At 45.6% G+C, this 19,579-nt stretch overlaps 2 protein-coding genes across 7 annotated transcripts in view; both read left to right on the forward strand.

Moving 5' to 3' along the window:
• The first annotated feature begins 452 nt into the window (after positions 1-452).
• Positions 453-9,245, forward strand: FCRLA (Fc receptor like A). 3 transcript variants are annotated; one of them, XM_024751616.1, is made up of 6 exons: positions 453-579; positions 3,990-4,004; positions 4,230-4,427; positions 4,748-5,014; positions 5,487-5,771; positions 6,611-9,245. In XM_024751616.1, exons 1-6 carry the CDS (start codon positions 501-503, stop codon positions 6,907-6,909), a joined length of 1,143 nt encoding a protein of 380 aa, XP_024607384.1. In that variant the 5' UTR covers positions 453-500; the 3' UTR covers positions 6,910-9,245. The 3 variants fall into 3 exon arrangements, with proteins under 3 accessions (XP_024607384.1, XP_024607382.1, XP_024607383.1); XM_024751615.1 differs by having other exon boundaries at positions 461-579; positions 4,275-4,427; XM_024751614.1 differs by lacking the exon at positions 3,990-4,004 and having other exon boundaries at positions 460-579.
• A 6,469-nt stretch (positions 9,246-15,714) lies between these two features.
• Positions 15,715-19,579, forward strand: part of FCRLB (Fc receptor like B) — a 4,313-nt gene continuing 448 nt past the window's right edge. The window contains exons 1-5 of one of the 4 annotated variants that reach the window (XM_024751638.1): positions 15,715-15,745; positions 16,064-16,084; positions 16,422-16,676; positions 18,255-18,521; positions 19,324-19,469. In XM_024751638.1, coding sequence (XP_024607406.1) covers positions 15,715-15,745; positions 16,064-16,084; positions 16,422-16,676; positions 18,255-18,521; positions 19,324-19,469 — 720 coding nt within the window. Of the gene's footprint in view, positions 15,746-16,063; positions 16,085-16,421; positions 16,677-18,254; positions 18,522-19,282; positions 19,470-19,579 lie in introns of all 4 variants that reach the window. The other 3 variants (XM_024751640.1, XM_024751639.1, XM_024751642.1) reach the window with 3 other exon arrangements.

A 19,579-nucleotide genomic window follows, 5' to 3' on the forward strand; every position in this document is an offset into this window, starting at 1 on the left:
TGAACTCTATGGGGGAATTTTTGAACAATTGAGAGGGCTATCATTTCATCCACAACCCTAAGGGTGCTATTGATGCTGGAACCCACCTGGTTAATCTGAAGGATGAAAGCTGATTGCAAAGTTGAGAATAGGCCCCAGGGACTTCCCTGGTGGTCCAGTGGTTAAGAATCCACCTTCTAATGCAGGGGATGCAGGGTATGTTCCCTGGTGGGGGAACTAAGATCCCCCATGCCTCGGGGCAACTAAGCCCATGCGTCGCAACTACCGAGCCCACGCACTCTGGAGACTGTGCGCTACAACTAGAGAGAAGCCCGCGCACCACAACTAAGACCTGACACAGCCAAAAATAAATAAACAAACAAATAAATAAAAGTTTAAAATAGGTCCCATATGAAAGGAGATCAGACAGTTAGATTTACTTCCTCTTTTCTAATTTGAGAGGTATCGTGTGGAAGAAAATCAGTGTGTTAGAAGCTTCAGGGGACCTAAACACAGTCACCATGAAGCTGGGCTGTGTCCTCATGGCTGGGGCCTTCTACTTTTCTCCTGCTATGCTCTGGGCAGCCCAGATGCTACTGGGTAAGTAAAATCTTGGAATGTGTGGAAATGGAGATATTCCTGACTTTGGGGAAAAGACCCAAAGGAAAGAAGCATGGACTAACTTCAGCCCTCCAAAGAAGCCGTGTTCAGGTGGGATAAGAAGGATAGTATAAGAAAGTTTGGTGTGCAGGACTGAATGGCTCTTTCTGAATACAAAAATCTTCAAACTTTTTCCATCCTAAAAGTCCCCTTGACTATGATGTCTTCTTTAGCTACCATCTCAGTTCTTTTCTTCCTTTTCTCAGATAAATTTCTTGAAAGAATAGTCTGAACTTGCTTTCTCCACTTCCCTACTTTTCACTCACTCCTCAATGCTTGCAGTCTGGCTTCCACTGGAAACTTCCACTGGTCAGAGTGCTATGACCTTTATACTGACACTGCACTTTTTTTTTTTAAAATCTTATCCTGCTGGACTTCTCTGTATTGGGCACTGTTGATCAGTTATTCTTCCTCGGCAATCTCTACTCCCCTGGCTTCTCCCTGTACTCCATGTATCTCGCTTGGTCCCTTTGGTGGCTTCTCTTTCTCTTTTTTTTAAAAAAATTTTATTTTATTTATTTATTTTAATTAATTAATTTAATTTATTATTTTTTTGGCTGCATTGGGTCTTCGTTGTTGTGCATGGGCTTTCTCTAGTGGTGAGCGAGGGCTACTCCTCATTCTGGCGCACGGGCTTCTCATTGCGGTGGTTTCTCTTGTTGTGAAGTGTGGGCTCTAGGTGCACGGGCTTCAGTAGTTGTGGCATGCAGGCTCAGTAGTTGTGGTGCACAGGCTTCATTGCTCCGCGGCATGTGGGATCTTCCTGGACCAGGGCTTGAACCCATATCCCCTGAATTGCCAGGCGGATTATTAACTGCTGAGCCACCAGGGAAGTCCCTCTTTCTCTTAAAGACTGGTGTTTTCTACAGTTGCATCCTTGCTCCCTACTTTTTAATTTACAGTCTCCTTAGTGAGCTATTTATCTGTATAATTTTTACCATTACAGCTCTATAATTAAGAGGTCTAAGTCATATCTCCAACCTTAATCATGCTTTTGAGTTTCACATTCAAATATCAAGCTTTGCACAAGACATAACTACCTGTATGTTTCAAGGTATCTCAGCACAATATGACCAGAGCTCTGTCCTCTTGGTCCCTCCCTCTCCTAATTTCATCTTTTTTTTTTTTTGGCTGTGCCACACTGCTTGCGGGTTTGTGGAATCTCAGTTCCCTGACCAGGGATTGAACTCCGGGCCATGGCAGTGAAAGCCCAGAATCCTAACCACTAGGCCACAAGGGAATTCTCCTAATTTCATCTTTCACTATTTCTGATCTCAGTTAATGGTATCCACCCTGATATCCTGGTCAAAAACTTGGGAGACAACCTAGATTCCTCCTTCTCCTTCATCCTCTACACATGATCAATTATCAAGTGTGGCAATGTCTACCTTCTAAGTTGGTCTTAGAGCCCGTCTCTTCCCTGAAACATAACTAATGGTATCCTAGGACAAGCCCTCATCATTTCTGTCTTGGGCTAGACCAACAACTTCCTAACTAATCTTCATATCTCAGCCTTGTGTCCTTGAAATACATTCTGCACTCTGCAGCCAGAGTGATTTCTAAAATTCAAGTCTGCTAGCCTAAGATACTTATCATGGCATTAAGGGTCCACCATAACTTGGCATCTTTTAAAACTTTTCAGCTTCTTCTCTCACCCTTTGAGCCTTGCAATTTATTCTCTAATAAATCCCAACTTGCTTATATTCACACACCAGACTCTTACCTATGTCCAAAGTTTTGTTCATACTGCTACCTCTGCCTGAAATGAGCTCTCCCCATTGCTCCCTAGTCCTCTCTCACTTACAAACTCTTGGCATCCCTGAAGACTCAGCTTAGGTGGCATCTTTACCAGGAAATCTTCCTTGAGCCCTCCTCTCTGCTTTGACGGCTGCCTGTGATAACTCTTTTATGTTACTTTCTTCCTTGTGCTGAAACAATCTCTTCACATACCTGTGCATCCACTGAACTGAGAGTTATTTGTAGGCAGGGACAATGCCTTTTTGTTTGTTTTTTAACTTTCTCTTATTTATCTTTGAATTCTCAGCACCTGCTTTATCCCTGCACAATAGTTGTTTTATTGAACTCATAGAGACAGGACTGGGTGACTATATTAAGATACAGCAGTGGTATTGTTGTGAGAACTCTAGACATGGAATCAGATGCTCTGTTTTCAAGTCCCTCTTCTTTTATTTACCAGCTCTATGCCACTTTGAAAAAGTCACTTTTCATATTTCTGAATTTAGTTTTCCTATCCATAAAATGAGAATAATAACAACTACCACATAGTTTATTGGGTGAAAGTGCCTGATAGCCCAACAGTATTTTATTTTAGAAAAAGACAGGAGGCTGAGTCTAGTTGAGTGACAGTGGAGGAACTGAAAATGGGTAGCGGAGTGGTGAAGGGAGCTGAGAGAGGATCTAAAGAAAGCACTTGGTACTGATTTAATGAGAATTAGGAAGTAGAGAGGGGCCTTGCTAAGGGAGGTTACAAAGTCAAAGAAGAGTCCTGGGCTTTTGGAAGTGGAAGGGAACAAAAGCAAGTAGGATAGGAAAGGACAGAGTGAAGAACTGAGTACATGTTAATGACCGTGGAGCCAGAAGAGGAGGAGAGGCATTATGAGGGACAAGAAGCAGTTGTGGAGATGGGAGAAATTTACCTTGCCTTGGTCAACCATGGAACTAAGAGATAGGTTGAGGAGACATGTGGTAAGAAATCTGTAACTCCATTCAACCCCAAGCAAAGAAAGAATTGTCCCATAGTTACCAGTAGACAGTAGAGGTTCAGGTGTAGAGAGAAAGACACAGGATGGACTCTACCATTGCCAGGGAAAATTCAAGGGACAGAGGACATTAAGTTAGAGATGGCTGAAAAAGGAAGACCTGAAAGGGGGAGCAAGGAAGAAGATACTAAAAGCTAGTTTGTAGGTAACATATTCAAGGATGAAGAACCAAGCGAACTTGGGGAAATGAAAATTTGGAAGAAAGTCCCCAAGGACGGTCTGAAGACTAAAGCAGATCATGTCTGAAAAATGAAGTAAAAAGACCGCTGATTTTGGACTCAGACATACCTGAGTTTCCTGCTCTGCTCCCTACTCACTTTTTAAATTTGGGGTAAACGAATTGACTTTTCTAAACCTGTTTCATTTAAGATTTATAAAATGGGAGTGAAGTCACATACCTCGAAATCTTGCAAGATTTGTGTGATAAGGTGTGAACATGGCTGGCAGTGTCTGGTATGTGGTAAACACCCAACAAATGTTAGAATCTGATCATCTCCCTTTCCCTCCTGTCCTGTGTCTGCCTGCTCTGGGGTCCTTGTTGTCTTTGGCCTCTGGCTTCCTGCACTGCAGCTGGATGTCATGCTGGTGAGTTCACCATTCTCTTCCCCGCACCCCTTCTTCAAACCACAGTCCGTTCACTGACAGCACCTGGAAGCCAGCGAATCAAGTCAGCTGTATCCCTCCGAGAGATCCATATGGGTCTCTTGGAAAAAATGTTTTGATGTCTTCTTATTCCACTCTAAAAATTATAATTCCCTGAGGAGAGGGAGGAACTCTTGTGGAAAGCAATTTCCTGTCCTCTTTCTCCAGTCACAGCATCATTTTCTGGTTCTTCTCGGACCATGCCCTCCTCAGCTGCCAGTTTTGAGGCGCTCCAGTGCGAAGGACCTGTCAGCACCCAGGAGGGCAGCTGCCACACTGAGGATGACTTGACGGACCCAAGGGAAGTCGACTTCCAGGCCAAGGGCTACACTTTCAGTGAACCCTTCCATCTGATTGTGTCCTATGGTGAGGTCCCAGGAAGGACTGGCCAGTGCAGGCCAGGTCTTTCTCCCATTTCCCAAAGTTCTCCTTTCAGCCCCACAGCCCACTCAGGAAGGTGCCCCCTGAAATTGGCCAGGGGATGAGATATCATCTACCCCATCTTCAGCCCAAGAAGCCAGGGTGCCCTCTGTGCTAGGCCCTAGAGAAGTTGTTCCATACTCCCAACCAGTGGTGAAAGTTACCTGGCCCCTCAGAGAAAGATTAGAGTGGTCTGTTGTGGGCAGCACTGAGGGAGCTCCCAAGGAAGGCAGTGGGTCACACTCAGCTCTTGCTTTGGACCGCAGACTGGCTGATCCTCCAAAGTCCAGCCTGGCCTATATTTGAGGGAGACCCTCTGGTTCTGCGCTGCCAGGCCTGGCAAGACTGGCCACTGACCCAGGTCACCTTTTACCAAGATGGCTCAGCCCTGGGTCCCCCTGGACCTAACAAGGAATTCTCCATTGCCGTGGCGCAAAAGGCAGACAGTGGGCACTACCACTGCAGTGCTATCTTCAGGAGCCCTGGTCCTGGGAGCCCAGAAACGGCATCTCCTGTGGCTATCACAGTTCAAGGTAAGAGCTAGAGGCAGTGTCATTGTGGCAGAGGCAGGTGGGGAGAGACAGAGGGACCAGAAATGTCTTTCACTGGAGATGGTAAGGTCACTGAAGGGTTAAGGAGTAGGTTGCTGACAAATGTCCAAGTTGGGCTTCAAAAGGGACAGCATCTTAGCATTGCCTTTTCAAGTCATTTAGCCCAACTCCAAGTTCAGCATGTTTCCTGCTGCTTTGTCCTACAGTTCTATGCTTCCCAATGTTCACTGACTAGGCATCTGGATTATGGTCAGATTTGCCCATCTCTAGATCTTTTCTAGTCCTGTCTATTGAAGAGAGATAGGACTTGAAAGTTTCAAATGGAACTTTTCTAAGAGAACTCCTTCCTGATAGAAATAGGGGAAGGAAAGTGTGACTGGGAGTCTTTGCCTGTCATGGGTCCACCTGAATGTAGGATGGCTGAGCTCTTCTTCCTCACCTATCTCTCCCCCAGAACTGTTTCGAGCCCCAGTTCTCAGAGCCACACCTTCAGCTGAACCCCAAGAGGGAAGCCCGGTAACCCTGAGCTGTCAGACAAAGCTGCCCCTGCAGAGGTCAGCTGCCCACCTCCTCTTCTCCTTCTACAAGGACAGCAGGACAGTGCGTAGCAGGGGCCCTTCCTCAGAATTCCAGATCCCCGCTGCTTCAGAGGCACACTCTGGGTCCTACTGGTGTGAAGCAACCACTGAGGACAACCAAGTTTGGAAACAGAGCCCCAAGCTGGAGATCAGAGTGCAGGGTGAGTTAGTGTGTATATGTCTGGTGTGTGTGAAAAGGCAGGGGTAGGGGGGCAATAGGACTATTGGGTTTTTGAGCTAAGGTTCAGCGTAAGCAGGTTAAGAAAGGACACATGGGAGGCAGGAACCATAAGCCAGAGTCCCTAGTGATGGAAGAAAGCACAAATAGGAAACTTCTCCCTCAGACTGTGGTATATACCTCATCAAACGAAGACCTGAGCCAACTCCACAGCTGCTTCCCCGTAGACTTTACACTCCCTACATGACCTCTGGGCATTTGTAGGAATATAGTATCTACTGTGAGGACGAAGTAGTCTGGAGTTCCTATTCAATTCTGGGAGTCCCCATTAAGAAGGCTGCATTTGACCTGAAATATACCCAGAGGAGGTGTCCAGGGTAGTGAGGGCGCTTGAGTCATGTCAGAAGGAAAATAATGGGGGGAATGGGAGATGCTCATTCTGAAGAGGAGGTGACTCGAGGAGCCAGCAGAGGTGTCCTCAAAACACTGAAGGCTGGCACAAGGGTAAGGAATTACACTAATGGCATATACAATAAGAGGTTGACCTAGGGCCAGTTACCACATGCATGTTGTAAGGAATTAGACTGAAAGGGGAAGAACTGGCTAATATCCATAGTCCTCTAATGATGAGGCTTCATTGTGCAAGATTTTCAAGCAGAAGTAACTATGCTTCACATTCAAATTTGGACGAGAGTCCTCAAGATTTTGTTGCCATTGGGCCCCACAGCTATTTTCAGAGAATAAGAAAGACTGACCAGGAATATGAGGGTAGGGCCAGAGTCAGACTTCACTCTTGTCTGTGTCTCCTATCCCATAATCCAGGTCCCTCCAGCTCTGCTGCACCCCCCACCTTGAATCCAGTTCCTCAGAAATCAGCTGCTCCAGAAACTACTTCTACGGAGCCCCCTGGGCCTCTGCCTCCCCTGCCCACCCCTTCTTCTAAGAATCTGGGCTCCTCTTCTCCTCTGCACTTCCCAGATCCCCATCTGCATCACCAGATGCGTGTTCTCCTCAAACAAATGCAGGATATGAGGGTCATCCTTGGTCACCTGGTCATGGAGCTGAGGGACTTGTCTGGCCACCTGAAGCTTCAGGCCACAAAGGGTCCTGCCAAATATTAGTCAATAATTCACCTGCCGTGTTGCTCAACTACCCCCAATAAATCCAACTCTTTCTAGTTGTCCTCTTTCTGTTCCATACTTAAGCATAAGTAGTTTTACAAGTTGCCCAGTGTTTTGCTAGACTAACAGGGATAGGTGAGTATAAATAAACGTGTACAAAGTGGTAATTAGAGTTTAGCTATAATTGTATATTCTCCCTGAACATGACACCATATTCCTGTTCTATCTAGACCAGGAGTTGCCTTCTGTTGCCCAGACCAGAATCTGATGATTGAAAGAGAAGCAATGAGATGATAGATTTAATGCAGCAATCTCAAACAAGGGCAATCCCTCCCCATCCTAGGGGACATTTGGCAAATGTCTGGAGAAATTTTTGATCGTTACATTGCGGGGAGGGTGTGCTACTGGTGTCTAGTGAGTAGAAGCTGGGGATGCTGCTAAACATCCTATAATACACAGAACAGCCTTCCACAACAAAGGATTATCTGGTCCAAAATGTCAATAGTGCTGAGGTTGGGAAACCCCAGCCTAACGGAGGTGTTGGACTCTGGGATGGACCTTTGCTTCTTCTACTTATTCTCTCGTCCTAGCCTTATTCAGCAAATATTAATTACGTGCTGGTATTTTGTTGGCCTCTGCTACATACCCAAGTTGATGCTATGTTAAGTATACCCATAAGACAGTGTCTCCGTCTATAGAAAGTTTACAATTTGGGATGGAGGGGCAGTAATACTCCTACCCATTAAACAATTAAAGCAGGGTATATAAAAATTTCCCATAGGATCCTAGTGGACTCAGAAACATGTGATCGAGTAGAACAATGCCAGAGCAGCAATTATTTGTTTTAATCCATCTCTGAAATATTTTTCTTTAAAGATATACATAAATCTATTTTGGTACCATAGTAATACTTTATTTTCTATGCTTGGACTGCTATTGCCTATTCTCAGCCAATGAGAGCTAGCCTGCCAGATTCTACAGGAACCTTTGGTCAGTGAGTTAGCACACCATTTCATGACCTCAGCCAAAGAGCTTTCTACCACGTTTCTCCTAAATCACGTGGTATGAGGTTATCCAGTGTACTTTTTCTTTGTGCCATTTATTCTGTGTGTAGTTTGGACCCACAGTGATTTACAAAATATGTACCTGTGATCGGTCCAGACATGCCACAAAGAAATAAAGGAATAGAATCATGCTGGATGTTAAAATTTGAGTTTTATGGTGGTTCCTAGCTCCCTCTAAAATGCCAGTTTTATGGTGGCTCCTAACACCTTCAAGTGGAAAGACGAGAAAGAAACCGGAAATTGGTAAAAGTCCACAAATATCACTGCAGCGTGAGAGGATCGATTAACAACTGTATGAATGGAAGTTGCAAGAAATGATGACCAGAGATATGTCATTTGGTGGATGACCAAAGTGGAAGCTTAACTGCCAATGGACTATGTTGGATCTCCAAAGATACTATGTTATAACCATTCTACATCGAATTGATTTCAGCTAATTGTACCATGTTCATGAATGCATCCTGCAAGCTCATGCTAAATAAGGAAGTCATGTCCAGACAATAAAAGCTCACCGAGATCAAGAAAGGAAGAAGTGGGTGCAGCTGGCTAAGTGTCTCACTTCTGTACTCGTCATCCATGTGTCTGTGTGGACCTCTATCGTCACACTGCATTTTAATTTTTTACTATCTTATTTCTGTTCACTAGAGGGTGAACACTTTGAGAGCTCCTTGAGCTCTCTGATCTACATTGACTCATTGGTGTCTAGTTTAATGAGGCATATTTAAACTCTCTGTAAATGTTGTTTCATTGAATTGAATTGGGTCAGCATAATAAGGGAAGGCATCCTGAAGAAGATGGGAATTAAACTGAACCTTAAAGGATGAGTGGTATGTCTGGCATCAGCAAAATCTCCAGATTCTCCCCAGGGGGCCCAGATTAGGTCAGGAGCTTGGAAGCCTCAGGGAGAGAATCTGTTACCATCAGGGATGAGGAAGGCAAGAACATAACTGAAAGAATGAAGAGGGAGAGACAGAGAGGCAGAGAGAGAGAGCTTTCATCTGTCTCTACCTGTCCTGGGGAAGCTGGAGAGGGGGTGGGAAAGAGGAATTGTTATATTAGATTGGGTTTATGGCCTGTGCAGTTTAGGATTCTGTAACCCACAGAGGTCCTAATGCAGCTACACTGGATGTTATCTCTGAAATAAACATTAGATACAAAGCACATCTGTTGTCTTGTAAAGGCGAATACTTGCATACCCTATAACCCAGAATTCCATGCCTGGATATATATGCCGAGTACATGTACACCAGAAGACAAGTACAATAATGTTCGTAATAGCACTATTTGTAAAATCAAAACTTTGGAGTCAATTCAGTCGTCCAATGAAAAAATGGATAAGTTGTGCTAGCTTCACAGAACAGAATACTATACAACAGTAGAATAAATGAACCATAGCTACAATGCAGCAACATAAAAGAATATCAGGAATATTAACATTCAGTGAAAAAAGCAAGTCCCAGAAGATACCATATGGTGTGATGCCCTTTATACAAAGGACTATATGGCTTAACCATTCACTCATACATATGATAAACCTTTTTAAAAAGGCACAAAAATGGAAACACCAAGGTCAGGATAGTAGTTACCTCTGAGGGGCTAATGGGAGAAACCTTCGGGGAGGAGCACACAGGTAGATATAATTATTAATTTTTTTTAATTTTAAAAATGTATTTTATTTATTTATTTTTGGCTGCATTGGGTTTTCGTTGCTGCGCGTGGGCTTCTTAAGTTGCGGCGAGCAGGAGGCTACTCTCCATTGCAGTGCACGGGCTTCTCTTGTTGTGGAGCATGGGCTTTAGGCGTGTGGACTGCAGTAGTTGTGGTATGTGGGCTCTAGAGCGCAGGCTCAGAGCGTAGTTGTGGCGCACGGGCTTAGTTGCTCTGTGGCATGTGAGATCTTCCCGGACCAGTGCTCGAACCCGTGTTCCCTGCATTGTCAGGCAGATTCTTAACCACTGCCCCACCAGGGAAGCCCTAAATTATTAATTTTTAAAATCTTCTCAGAGTAGGAATTTAGGCCTCCTTAAATATATATATATATATTTCTCTAACTCATCTTCAAATTCCTTTTTGTTTTCTGCCATTGTCTTTTCTTAGCAGTAATAAGAAGCCAAGTTTATTACCTACAGTATGAAGTAGTTCTTTCCTTTACTGACCCCCAAGTAACCCTAACTTACTAAAGATTGCCCCCAGTATACCCTTACTATTTTTGGATTTGGTGAACATTTTTTTGTTAACCTTAAAGACATGACTGTAGATGTTTCACACATTTTCCCAGCCAGACAAGACAGCTAATTTTTGTCAGTACAGAAGCACCTTCATTTAGTTTGACATTTATGTGCAAAGTACTGTGCAAGGTTCTAGAAGAAAAAAAGAAGACAAATTTAACATGATCTCCACTTTCCAAGGAGAGTTCAATGGAAGCTTATGAAGAAAACCCCGCCTCATAGATTTGTAGTTGCATTTTTTTTTTTTTTTTTTGCGGTACGCGGGCCTCTCACTGCTGTGGCCTCTCCCGTTGCGGAGCACAGGCTCCGGACACGCAGGCTCAGGGTCCATGACCCACGGGCCCAGCCGCTCCACGGCATGTGGGATCCTCCTGGACTGGGGCACGAACCCGTGTCCCCTGCATCGGCAGGCGGACTGTCAACCACTGCGCCACCAGGGAAGCCCTGTAGTTGCATTTTAAGAGCCTTTTCATATAATTGTAGATATTCTTCTTTGGTGCTTCCTGAAAACTCGACAAGGGGTAGTTTCTTAAACAGAAGTTGCATTATGGAATCTGAAACCATAGCAACAAGTGTTTCTTACTCTGTTACATTAAAATTCATTGGTCCTTCTTGTACTTTAAACAGATCTTTCACCCATGCATTGGTCGGTTGAAAATATTTGTTCACAAAGTTATACAGATCTTTCAGACGTTGATACCATCTCACTATATACAATATTTTAAAAATCGAATGTAATATCACCACCAATATCTTCAGAAAAGTCTTTACTTACTGGGAAGCTGTCAAGATCATGATCATGAATACAAATGTTCCCAAAATTCTAATTTTCATTTGAAAGCTTGAGTTTCATCATTGGCAATAATTACTGTCAGATGTTTTCCTTGAAGTGACAGACTCACTTTGTTCACTCTTGAGAAAATGTCTGAGAAATACCCAAGTCTGAATGACCACAGTTTTTTAGTCATTCTTTCAATTAAAAATGGTATTCCGAGAAAAAGAGTAGCTTGTTCTGGTTCAGCTCAGAACTCAATTGTGTAACAGCTTTCAATGAAGACAGCCTTTGTACTTCAGTACAGAAGTGCATACTTCCTATTTCATCACACAGAATATTAAAAATATGTATATTTTGAGCTCAAAATTTAATAAAATTAATTTTTTAAATTATTTCATCAAGGTTTTGTTTTGATTTCTTACTGTGAGTGCATAACATAACGGTGAAACATACAGTTTGGTGCCACTGCCTTAAATTGTGCTTTGGAGTTAGCAGTTTTATCCCCTGTTGCTTTATGCCATCAATGCAAGTGTCAACCTAGGGAAAAGGCAAATAACCTCTTAGTATTATTATAAACATAGTTTTGACTTTGCAGGCCCCTTAAAGGGTCATTAGAACCCCCAGGTATCTACAGACCAAAGTGAGAATTATTGAACTAGATCATTCTTAAAGCCCAGCCTGACACTACTCTCAGAGATCCCAATATTTATGCATTTCTGAAGAGAAGAACCCATTTACTTTTCTATTCTTAAGTCAGTTCTCTAGGTATAATAAAATAATTTTGACCTCAACTTCAGGTCAATCATTTTAATGCTTTTAATTGGATGCTTTTTAAAAGTCTAAGTTGGTTATATTACATGTTTCTTTATTCCTTTGTACATCTATGAGAAGAAGCGACAGCTTCTGCACAGCAATGGAAATAATCAACAGAGTGAAATGGGAGAAAATATTTGCAAACCCTGTATCTGATAAGGGGTTAACATCCAAAATATATAAGAAACTCAAACAACTTAATAGCAAAAAAAAAAAACAATAACTGGATTAAAAAATGGGCAAAGAATCTGAATAGACATTTCTCAAAAAATGACATACAGATTGCCAATGGGTATATATTATAAAAAGGTGCTCTATGTCACTAATCATCAGGGAAATGCAAATTAAAACCACAATAGGATATCACCCCACGCCTGTCAAAATGGCTGTTATCAAAAATACAAAAGATAGCAAGTGTTGGCAAGGCTGTGGAGAAAACGGAACACTTGTGCACTGTTGGTGGGAATGCAAATTGGTGCAGCCACTATGGAAAACAGTATGGAGATTACTCAAAAAATTAAAAATAGGACTGCCTAATGAACAGTAATCGCACTTCTGGATATATATCTAAAGGATGTGAAGTCAGTATCTCAAAGAGACATCTGCATTCCCATGTTCATTGCAGCATTATTTACAACAGCCAAGATGTGAACACAACCTAAATGTCAACAAATGAATGGATAAAGAAAATGTGATATATGTGTATATATACTATATTATATACACTATATATTGTATGTATTATATATATATATATTATACACACAATGGAATATTATTCAGCCATTAAAAAAAAGAAAATCCTGCCATTCACAACAATATGGATGAACTTGGAAGACATTATGCCAAGTGAAATAAGCCAGACACAGAAAGACAAATATTGCATGATCTCTTTTATGTGTGGGATCTGAAATAGCCAAACTTGTAGAAGCAAAGAGTAGAATGGTGGTTGTCAGGGGCTGGGGGAGAGAGAGAGAGAGAAAGTTGAGTATGAGGAATTGGCTCACGAGATTATGGAGGCTGAGAAGTTCCATGATCTGCCGTCTGCAAACTGGAGACCTAGGAGGGGATAATTTAGTCTGAATCCAAAGGCCTGAGAACCAGGGGAGTCAATGATGTAAATCCCAGTTCAAGGGCCAGAGAAGATGAGGTGAGATGTCTCAGCTCAATCATCCAGGAAGGAAAAAAAAAAAAAGAGGCAAATTCCTCTAAACCCTGGCTTTTGTTCTAAAAGAGAAAATAATATCTAAAACACAATACCATTTATGTAAATTAATAATACAAAATAGTTCTCAAGTGAAAGTATGTGCATGTATAAAGGATTGTAAACATTATATAGTGGGTGCTCATGTGGGGGAGAGAATGGTTATGAAGGTAAAAAATCATAATAAAACAAGAGAGGAGACTTGAAAAGACTAGTGATGACAGTCTGCCGTGAGCATGAGAGACAGAGCAGATTTTAGAGTGAGACAGATTTCTATTCAAATTCCAGTTCTATCACCACAGTTTCCACACATGTAAAATGGAGATAATAATAATCCTTCCTTAAAGGGCTCTCATGGGGATTAAATAAAGTAACATCTGTGAAGCACTTGGCGTGGTGCAGGTGACATGCTCACGGCTGCAGCACTCACCAAAAGTAAGCTGGTGTCATCACCGATAGCAACAGCAGCGATATTCCATTATCATCACTGAAAACGTCTTGTTCCTCAGAATTCTTATCAGATGGCGGCATACCTTGTCCAGAAATTATGTCATGATAGGCTTCAAACAATTGCTCAGGTAACAAATGATAACTGTTAAATTTCTCTGCATAGTAAAGGCATGAAGAATTAGAAATTCTGCAGGGAAAAGTCCTGAAGGGAGAAAAAGACCCAATTGGGGAAAAATTCAGAAGAAAGCCTAGAATAAAGAAGTGTGGGTGGGACATTCTTCAAGCCAAAATTTGAGCACTGTGTGATATGAACCCAATGGGTGATTCTAGAGATTTGCAGGGAAGATCGGACACCTCACGAATTTTGAGTGCAATCAAGTTTCTTATGGAGGGACTTCCCTGGTGGTCCAGTGCTTAAGACTCTGTGCTCCCAATGCTGAGGGCCCGGGTTGATCCCTGGTCAGGGAACTAGATCCCACATGCTGCAACTAAAAAGATCCTGCAAACTGCAACTCAAAAAAAAAAAAAAAAAAAATCCTGCGTGCTGCAACTAAGACCCGGAGCAGCCAAATAAATATTAAAAAAAAAAAAACCAACTCAACTGCCTAAATACATGAATCACCTCCAATGACTTTAAAAAAAAAAAAAAGTTTCTTATGGAATCAGGTGAAGAGGCTGAGATCTGTCTTCTGAGTGATAAGAAGCCAAAACAGTGTCGGCTTGTGTAGACTAAGGGACAGCTGATGGGTACGTTACATTCATATCATAGAGGTGGTGACCTGGTGCAGAGGTCAGACCTTGGGGGCAGGTTGTGAATGATGTGGGAAGGCCCACACAGGCCCCGGATGAGGCATCAGGCAGGAGGTGGGGAAGCTGGGGGCACTGCCTAGCCTTGGCCCTCCCAAAGCAAGCAGGTTATAATCTGTTCCTGGTATCTAGTTCTCTCCCTCCCCCACTCCTGAGCACCTTATCAATTACCTCCCTACTGTTCAGACCCATATGACTCTATCTCTCTTTTATCAACACATGCTCTCAAAACAGGATCCGAAGTGACCAGCTTAATTTAAAGGACCAATCACATTTCCCTAAGGTCCACCTGCATTTCAACAAGGACTAGCACATTAAGAGAAACTATGAGGGAATTCTCCGATGGAAGCTTTGGGCATCAGCAAGGAAGAGGGGAAGGGACTGTCTTTAAGAGAGTTGACAGGGCCTGATAATCGATGTCCTTCTTGCCAGAGCTCCAAGGGAAGGAGATGCCCCAGTATTAAACAGCCACGGGTGAGGACAGAAGACGGTCCAAGGAGACATACTATCAGGTTGGAAAATTCATTAAGTATTTACAGGAGAATTCCGGTTCCCCATTGCTCAGGGTATGATCACATGGCTTGGAAAGCACAAGCAGTAGAGTTGGGAGGACGGTTCTGAGAAGCTTCTAAGGGGCTGATGCAGTGACTTCTCTAACACAGGTAAGGACTATTAGAACTGGGGCATGGTTGGGGACAGATGAAAGGAAGGAAGGCACAAGTGAGTGGAGATGCTATAGGGTGAGAGCATTGGGATGGGTAGGAAGGAAGTGTTTTCTAACTTCTGAAGGTTTAAGGTTTCAGGAAGGGAGAAAGGGGAAACATTTCTATTCTTGACTGTGACACTGTAAGACAGTGACAGAGAAGGTGGTTCGTGAGTCATGCTTTTCTATTCACCCATGGGAGGATGTGAAGCCTAGGTGCACGCAATCCAGTGTCAACCTCACTAGGCCTCACACCAATGTCTGTCACCAGGAAGTGAGCAGAATAAACATCCTGGGTGGATCTCAAGGACATGAAGATGTCTTTCTCAATGGAGGCTTATGGAGCCTGCTGGAGGATGGGGAGGAGGTGGAATGGGAGTGGGATGTTTTTGGCAGCCTGAAGGTGACAGGGTCACGTGCCAGAATCTGGGGTTCTGTGTGGCTTTCGTGGGCTGAAAAGGGCACAGACTCTGCTCAGCAGGCCTTCTCTACAGGAGCTGGGGCTGGCCTGAGATGTGAGGTGGCTTCAGGGGGTATAGGTGGGACAATGTTTGGTGCTTGGGACACCTGAGAGTTGACACGTATCCAGCCTGTCTCCTGCTCTCTCCAGTCCACCGTCTTCAGGAATTAGAAATGGGTGGGAGAAGCAGCAGTGTCTCTGATTACTCAGTGGTCAGCACTGGCCATCTTCTCTCTCTCTCTTCCCCCATCCCATGCCAGTGCATCCCCATTGGTCTGCACCTGCTGCTGGCAGATCCATCATGTGGGAACTGACAGCCCTCCTGCTCCTGGGTGAGTCCTCAATGAGGTAACAGCGGCATAAGGACTTTGGGTGTGGGGAAGAGTGGGGGCCAGAGTATTTCTCTGTGTGTGTGTGTGTGTGTGTGTGTGTGTGTGTGTGTGTGTTGCGGGAATATTCAATCCTCGATTCGTTATCTATCTTCGGAGAGGAAAAGAGGAAGGGGCTTTCTGAGAGCTGAGAGAAATAAAGGCAGAAGAAAATCAGGTCTTGAGACTTGTTGAATCCTTCCTATGGTCAAGAGAGTCCCTTTCTTTTCTCTCATCTCCAACATTCTCCTTCTTCTTGCTTCTTTATTTCTTGTTTTGCAGTTCCAAGCAGTGGGCAAGCTGGTGAGTCTTACACATCCCTCATCCAGATTTTCTACAACTTCCACCCCAACCATCCTAAGTGACCTGCTTGGGTACTCCCCACTTCTTAGCTGTTCTGGGGTAGTGACTCTTCTCATGGCTCCTCAATCCCAGTGACTCAGTTTGCCTGTAGGCACTGGCACTTAGAAATGGTCCTGACCAGGAGGCTAGTTTGTAGCCCAATGTGGTCTCTCCTCTCACAGGGATGGGTCCTGGAAGCTAGCGTTTTCTGAGATTTCCCAACATCAGACCTCATCTTTGGGCACCTCACCTTGATTCTCTTTTTCACATTGTCCCCTCCCATACCCCACCCTCCCAGCTACTCTGGAGAAGCCCATATTGTCTCTACACCCACCCTGGACCACAATCTTCAAGGGGGAAAGGGTAACCTTGCGGTGTGATGGGTACCACCCTCTGCTCCTGGAGCTCCGACCCATCAGCACTCTCTGGTATTTGGGCCACCTACTCCTGCCCTCTCACAAGAAGAGCATCGAGGTGCAGACACCAGGGGTGTATCGATGCCAGACACGGGGAGCACCTGTCAGTGACCCCATCCACCTCTCTGTATCCAATGGTGAGTGTTTGAGCATGGGGGAGGGGTAGCACACATGTCCTCTGGTAGTGATGGCCCTCCTGTGGGGGAGGACACTGGGCCACTCCCATTGGGGCAGTAAGGAGGGGGTTATATTGAGTCTATGGGGGCAGGCAGGGACCTGCTTGGCACTATGTGAGAGATGCAGTAAGCCTTGTGTGGCCCCAAAGGTCCCCTTACCATCCTGCCACAATGGACACTAAATAAACATTTCTGTTCATTTAGTAGCTCAGAAGAGAAGAGGCTCCAAGGACCTGGTATACTGAACAGAGAACTTCTGAGGACGGGGGTTGGGTAGGGAGAGAAAGGGCAAAGCAAAGCAGGAAAAGTGAGGGTCCCTGGGCAGGCTGCGTGCAGCTGGGGGAATTACTCCTGCTTGAACTGTGCGATGCTTCTCTGTGCCTCCCATCACTAAAATACGGCCAATGATAGCATCTATTTCTTTGGTTGTTGTGAAGATTAAAAATGAATTGATAGGTTTTCAAAGAAAAAAGCAGATGAAGAAAGCACTTCAGCAAAATTTTATTATAGACACGTACACATGCGTACATAAGAGTCAATTAAGAAACTAATTCCCTGGGGGATAAAGGATTTCCAAACAGGATAAGAGAAATAACAGTAATTTGTTCATTAGGGCACAGGATTGGCTACCTTGTAGGGAATATTATGTCATTTTAGCCTGGTAGGCTATATTTTGTATTCAGAATTTAAAGATCATCACTCAGTGTTCAGATTAGCACTTATACTTCACATCCATACTCTGTGGTTTCTTGTTTGGAAATTGATAGCGAGTACAGATAAGATATTGAATATGATAGACGGTAGTCACTGCTTGCAGAACTGCGAGTAGCACAGAGATTGTGGCTATCACTTGCGGAATTCTTTCTCGATGGAAAACATCTAAAGTGGCATCTAGCAGACACTAGGGCTATGTTAAGCGTTGGCTATGATGATGATGGTGATCAGGTACGTAAGGGTGCTGGGGGAGGTGCCTAAGTCTGGGGGTGGGGTCAGGTAAGTTTTCTCAAGGAGACAGGATCTAAGCCCAGGTCTGCAGGATAAGCAGGCCTCAACTACAGCAGGTGAAGGGGTCTTCTTGGCAGGTACAAAGCCTCTGGGCTCAGAGCAGGGCCAGTTCTCCCAGCAGTCCAGTATGCATGGACTTAGTCTGCATTAGGAATGGAAGGTGGAGAGAGAAAAGGAGACATGGGGCAGGGGAGAATCCTGAGATGGTGCTGAAAAGGTAGGCGGGGGCCAGGTCAGGAAGGCCCTGATACCATCCTAAGGAGTTTAAACTGGATTCTGACAGGCATGACTCTTTGAGGCTGGAACCAAGTCTCAGGCATCTTTGTCTTCTTAGTACCTAATAAAAGGCTGGTCTTCCCCTTTCCTTTCCACTCACCTTCTGATGCTTCTTGTTCTGAGGCTCCTGGGGTGCCCAGTAAGGGGGGAGGGAGTTGGTGAGGAGAAAGGGGGAGGACGGCGGAGCAGGGAGGCGGAGAAGTATGGGAGACCCAGGCTGGACTTTCTCTTGGAGTCTGTCTGTGCTGACTGTCGTAGACTGGCTGATCCTGCAAGTGCCCTATGCTGCGGTGTTCGAGGGCGAGCCGCTGGTCATGCGCTGCCGCGGTTGGTACGACAAGGTCGTCTACAAACTTCACTACTACCACGACGGCCAACCCGTGCGCTACTTCCACTCCAGCGCCAACTACACGGTGCCCCAGGCGCGCGCCAGCGATAGCGGGCGCTACCAGTGCTCCGGCACCATGCGCATCCCGGTGGAGAGCGCGCCCATGTTCTCCGCCAAGGTGGCCGTGACCGTGCAAGGTGGGGGAGACTTGGGGCCGCGGAGGGAGGCAAACGAGCCCTGGGAAATTCTGGGACAGAAACCAGGCAGGGAAAGGAGGGGCGGAGGTTACAGTAGCTGGCACATGGTGGATTTCTCTGCGGGTCCAAGTACACGTTCTCCTCTCCTCCTCCTCAGTGAAGTCGCCCTTAATCTGTAGCCTGCGTGGGGGCAGGTGTCCCTTCTCCCCGGTACACATCCAGCTTCTTACTCCGGGTTGAGACCCCCATATTGGGGGCAGCTCTCTCCGCAGCCCCAGCCAGAAAGACAGCGGCAGTAGATGGGATCACTGTGGGGCTGGGGCGAGGGAACTGCTCCTGAGCGTCTTGCGAAGCAGGCGCAGCGACCCCCTTCTAGGCTGGAGAAACCGAGCTGGGTGTCAGTCGGGAGGTGACACGAAGCGTCATACCTGGTCCCGCCTCCTTTCAAGCTCTCCCCTCCCTCGTGGACTCGTTCCCCACATTTCAAAAGACTTTCCTCCCTCCACGTGTACACACAGCCTCCTCCCTGGTCGGCTACGGGCCCTTGTGGGAAACCGGGAGAGGGGTCGTGGGACCGTGGACCAGCGGGACCTGGTTCCCTGGGACCCTTGCGCCGGCCTAAAGTGCATCCTTAGCCACTGGGCCTCCTCTCCGCAGAGCTGTTCCAGGCGCCGGTGCTGAGGGTGATGGGCCGGGTGGAGGCTCGCGGCGCGGCCCTCGGCGGAGTGGTCTTGCGGTGCGAGACGCTCCTGCACCCTCAGAAGCGCGACACGCCGCTGCAGTTCGCCTTCTACAAGTACAGTCGCGCCGTGCGCCGCTTCGACTGGGGCGCAGAGTACACCGTCCCCGAGCCCGAGGTCGAGGAGCTGGAATCGCACTGGTGCGAGGTTGCTACCTCCAGCCGCAGCGTCCGGAAACGCAGCCCTTGGCTGCAGCTTCCGGGGCGGGGTGAGTGACTGTCCTTCGGGAAGCCCACCCGGGCGGGTAGCCCTGCGTCCGCCGCTCTGGAATGCCTGTCTCGCCGGCCCCCCTCTTCTCCCCGCGCTTCCATCTCCATC

This window comes from Neophocaena asiaeorientalis, unplaced genomic scaffold, assembly GCF_003031525.2.
Source record: "Neophocaena asiaeorientalis asiaeorientalis breed wild unplaced genomic scaffold, Neophocaena_asiaeorientalis_V1.1 scaffold156, whole genome shotgun sequence".
Lineage (NCBI taxonomy): Eukaryota > Metazoa > Chordata > Mammalia > Artiodactyla > Phocoenidae > Neophocaena > Neophocaena asiaeorientalis.

Coding starts and splice junctions, on each gene's coding strand:
- FCRLA (XM_024751616.1), top strand. CDS start 501: ATGAAGCTGGGCTGTGTCCTCATGGCTGGGGCCTTCTACTTTTCTCCT. Junction 4,428..4,747: donor CCATCTGATTGTGTCCTATG/GTGAGGTCCCAG, acceptor TTTGGACCGCAG/ACTGGCTGATCCTCCAAAGT. Junction 5,772..6,610: donor GCTGGAGATCAGAGTGCAGG/GTGAGTTAGTGT, acceptor CCCATAATCCAG/GTCCCTCCAGCTCTGCTGCA.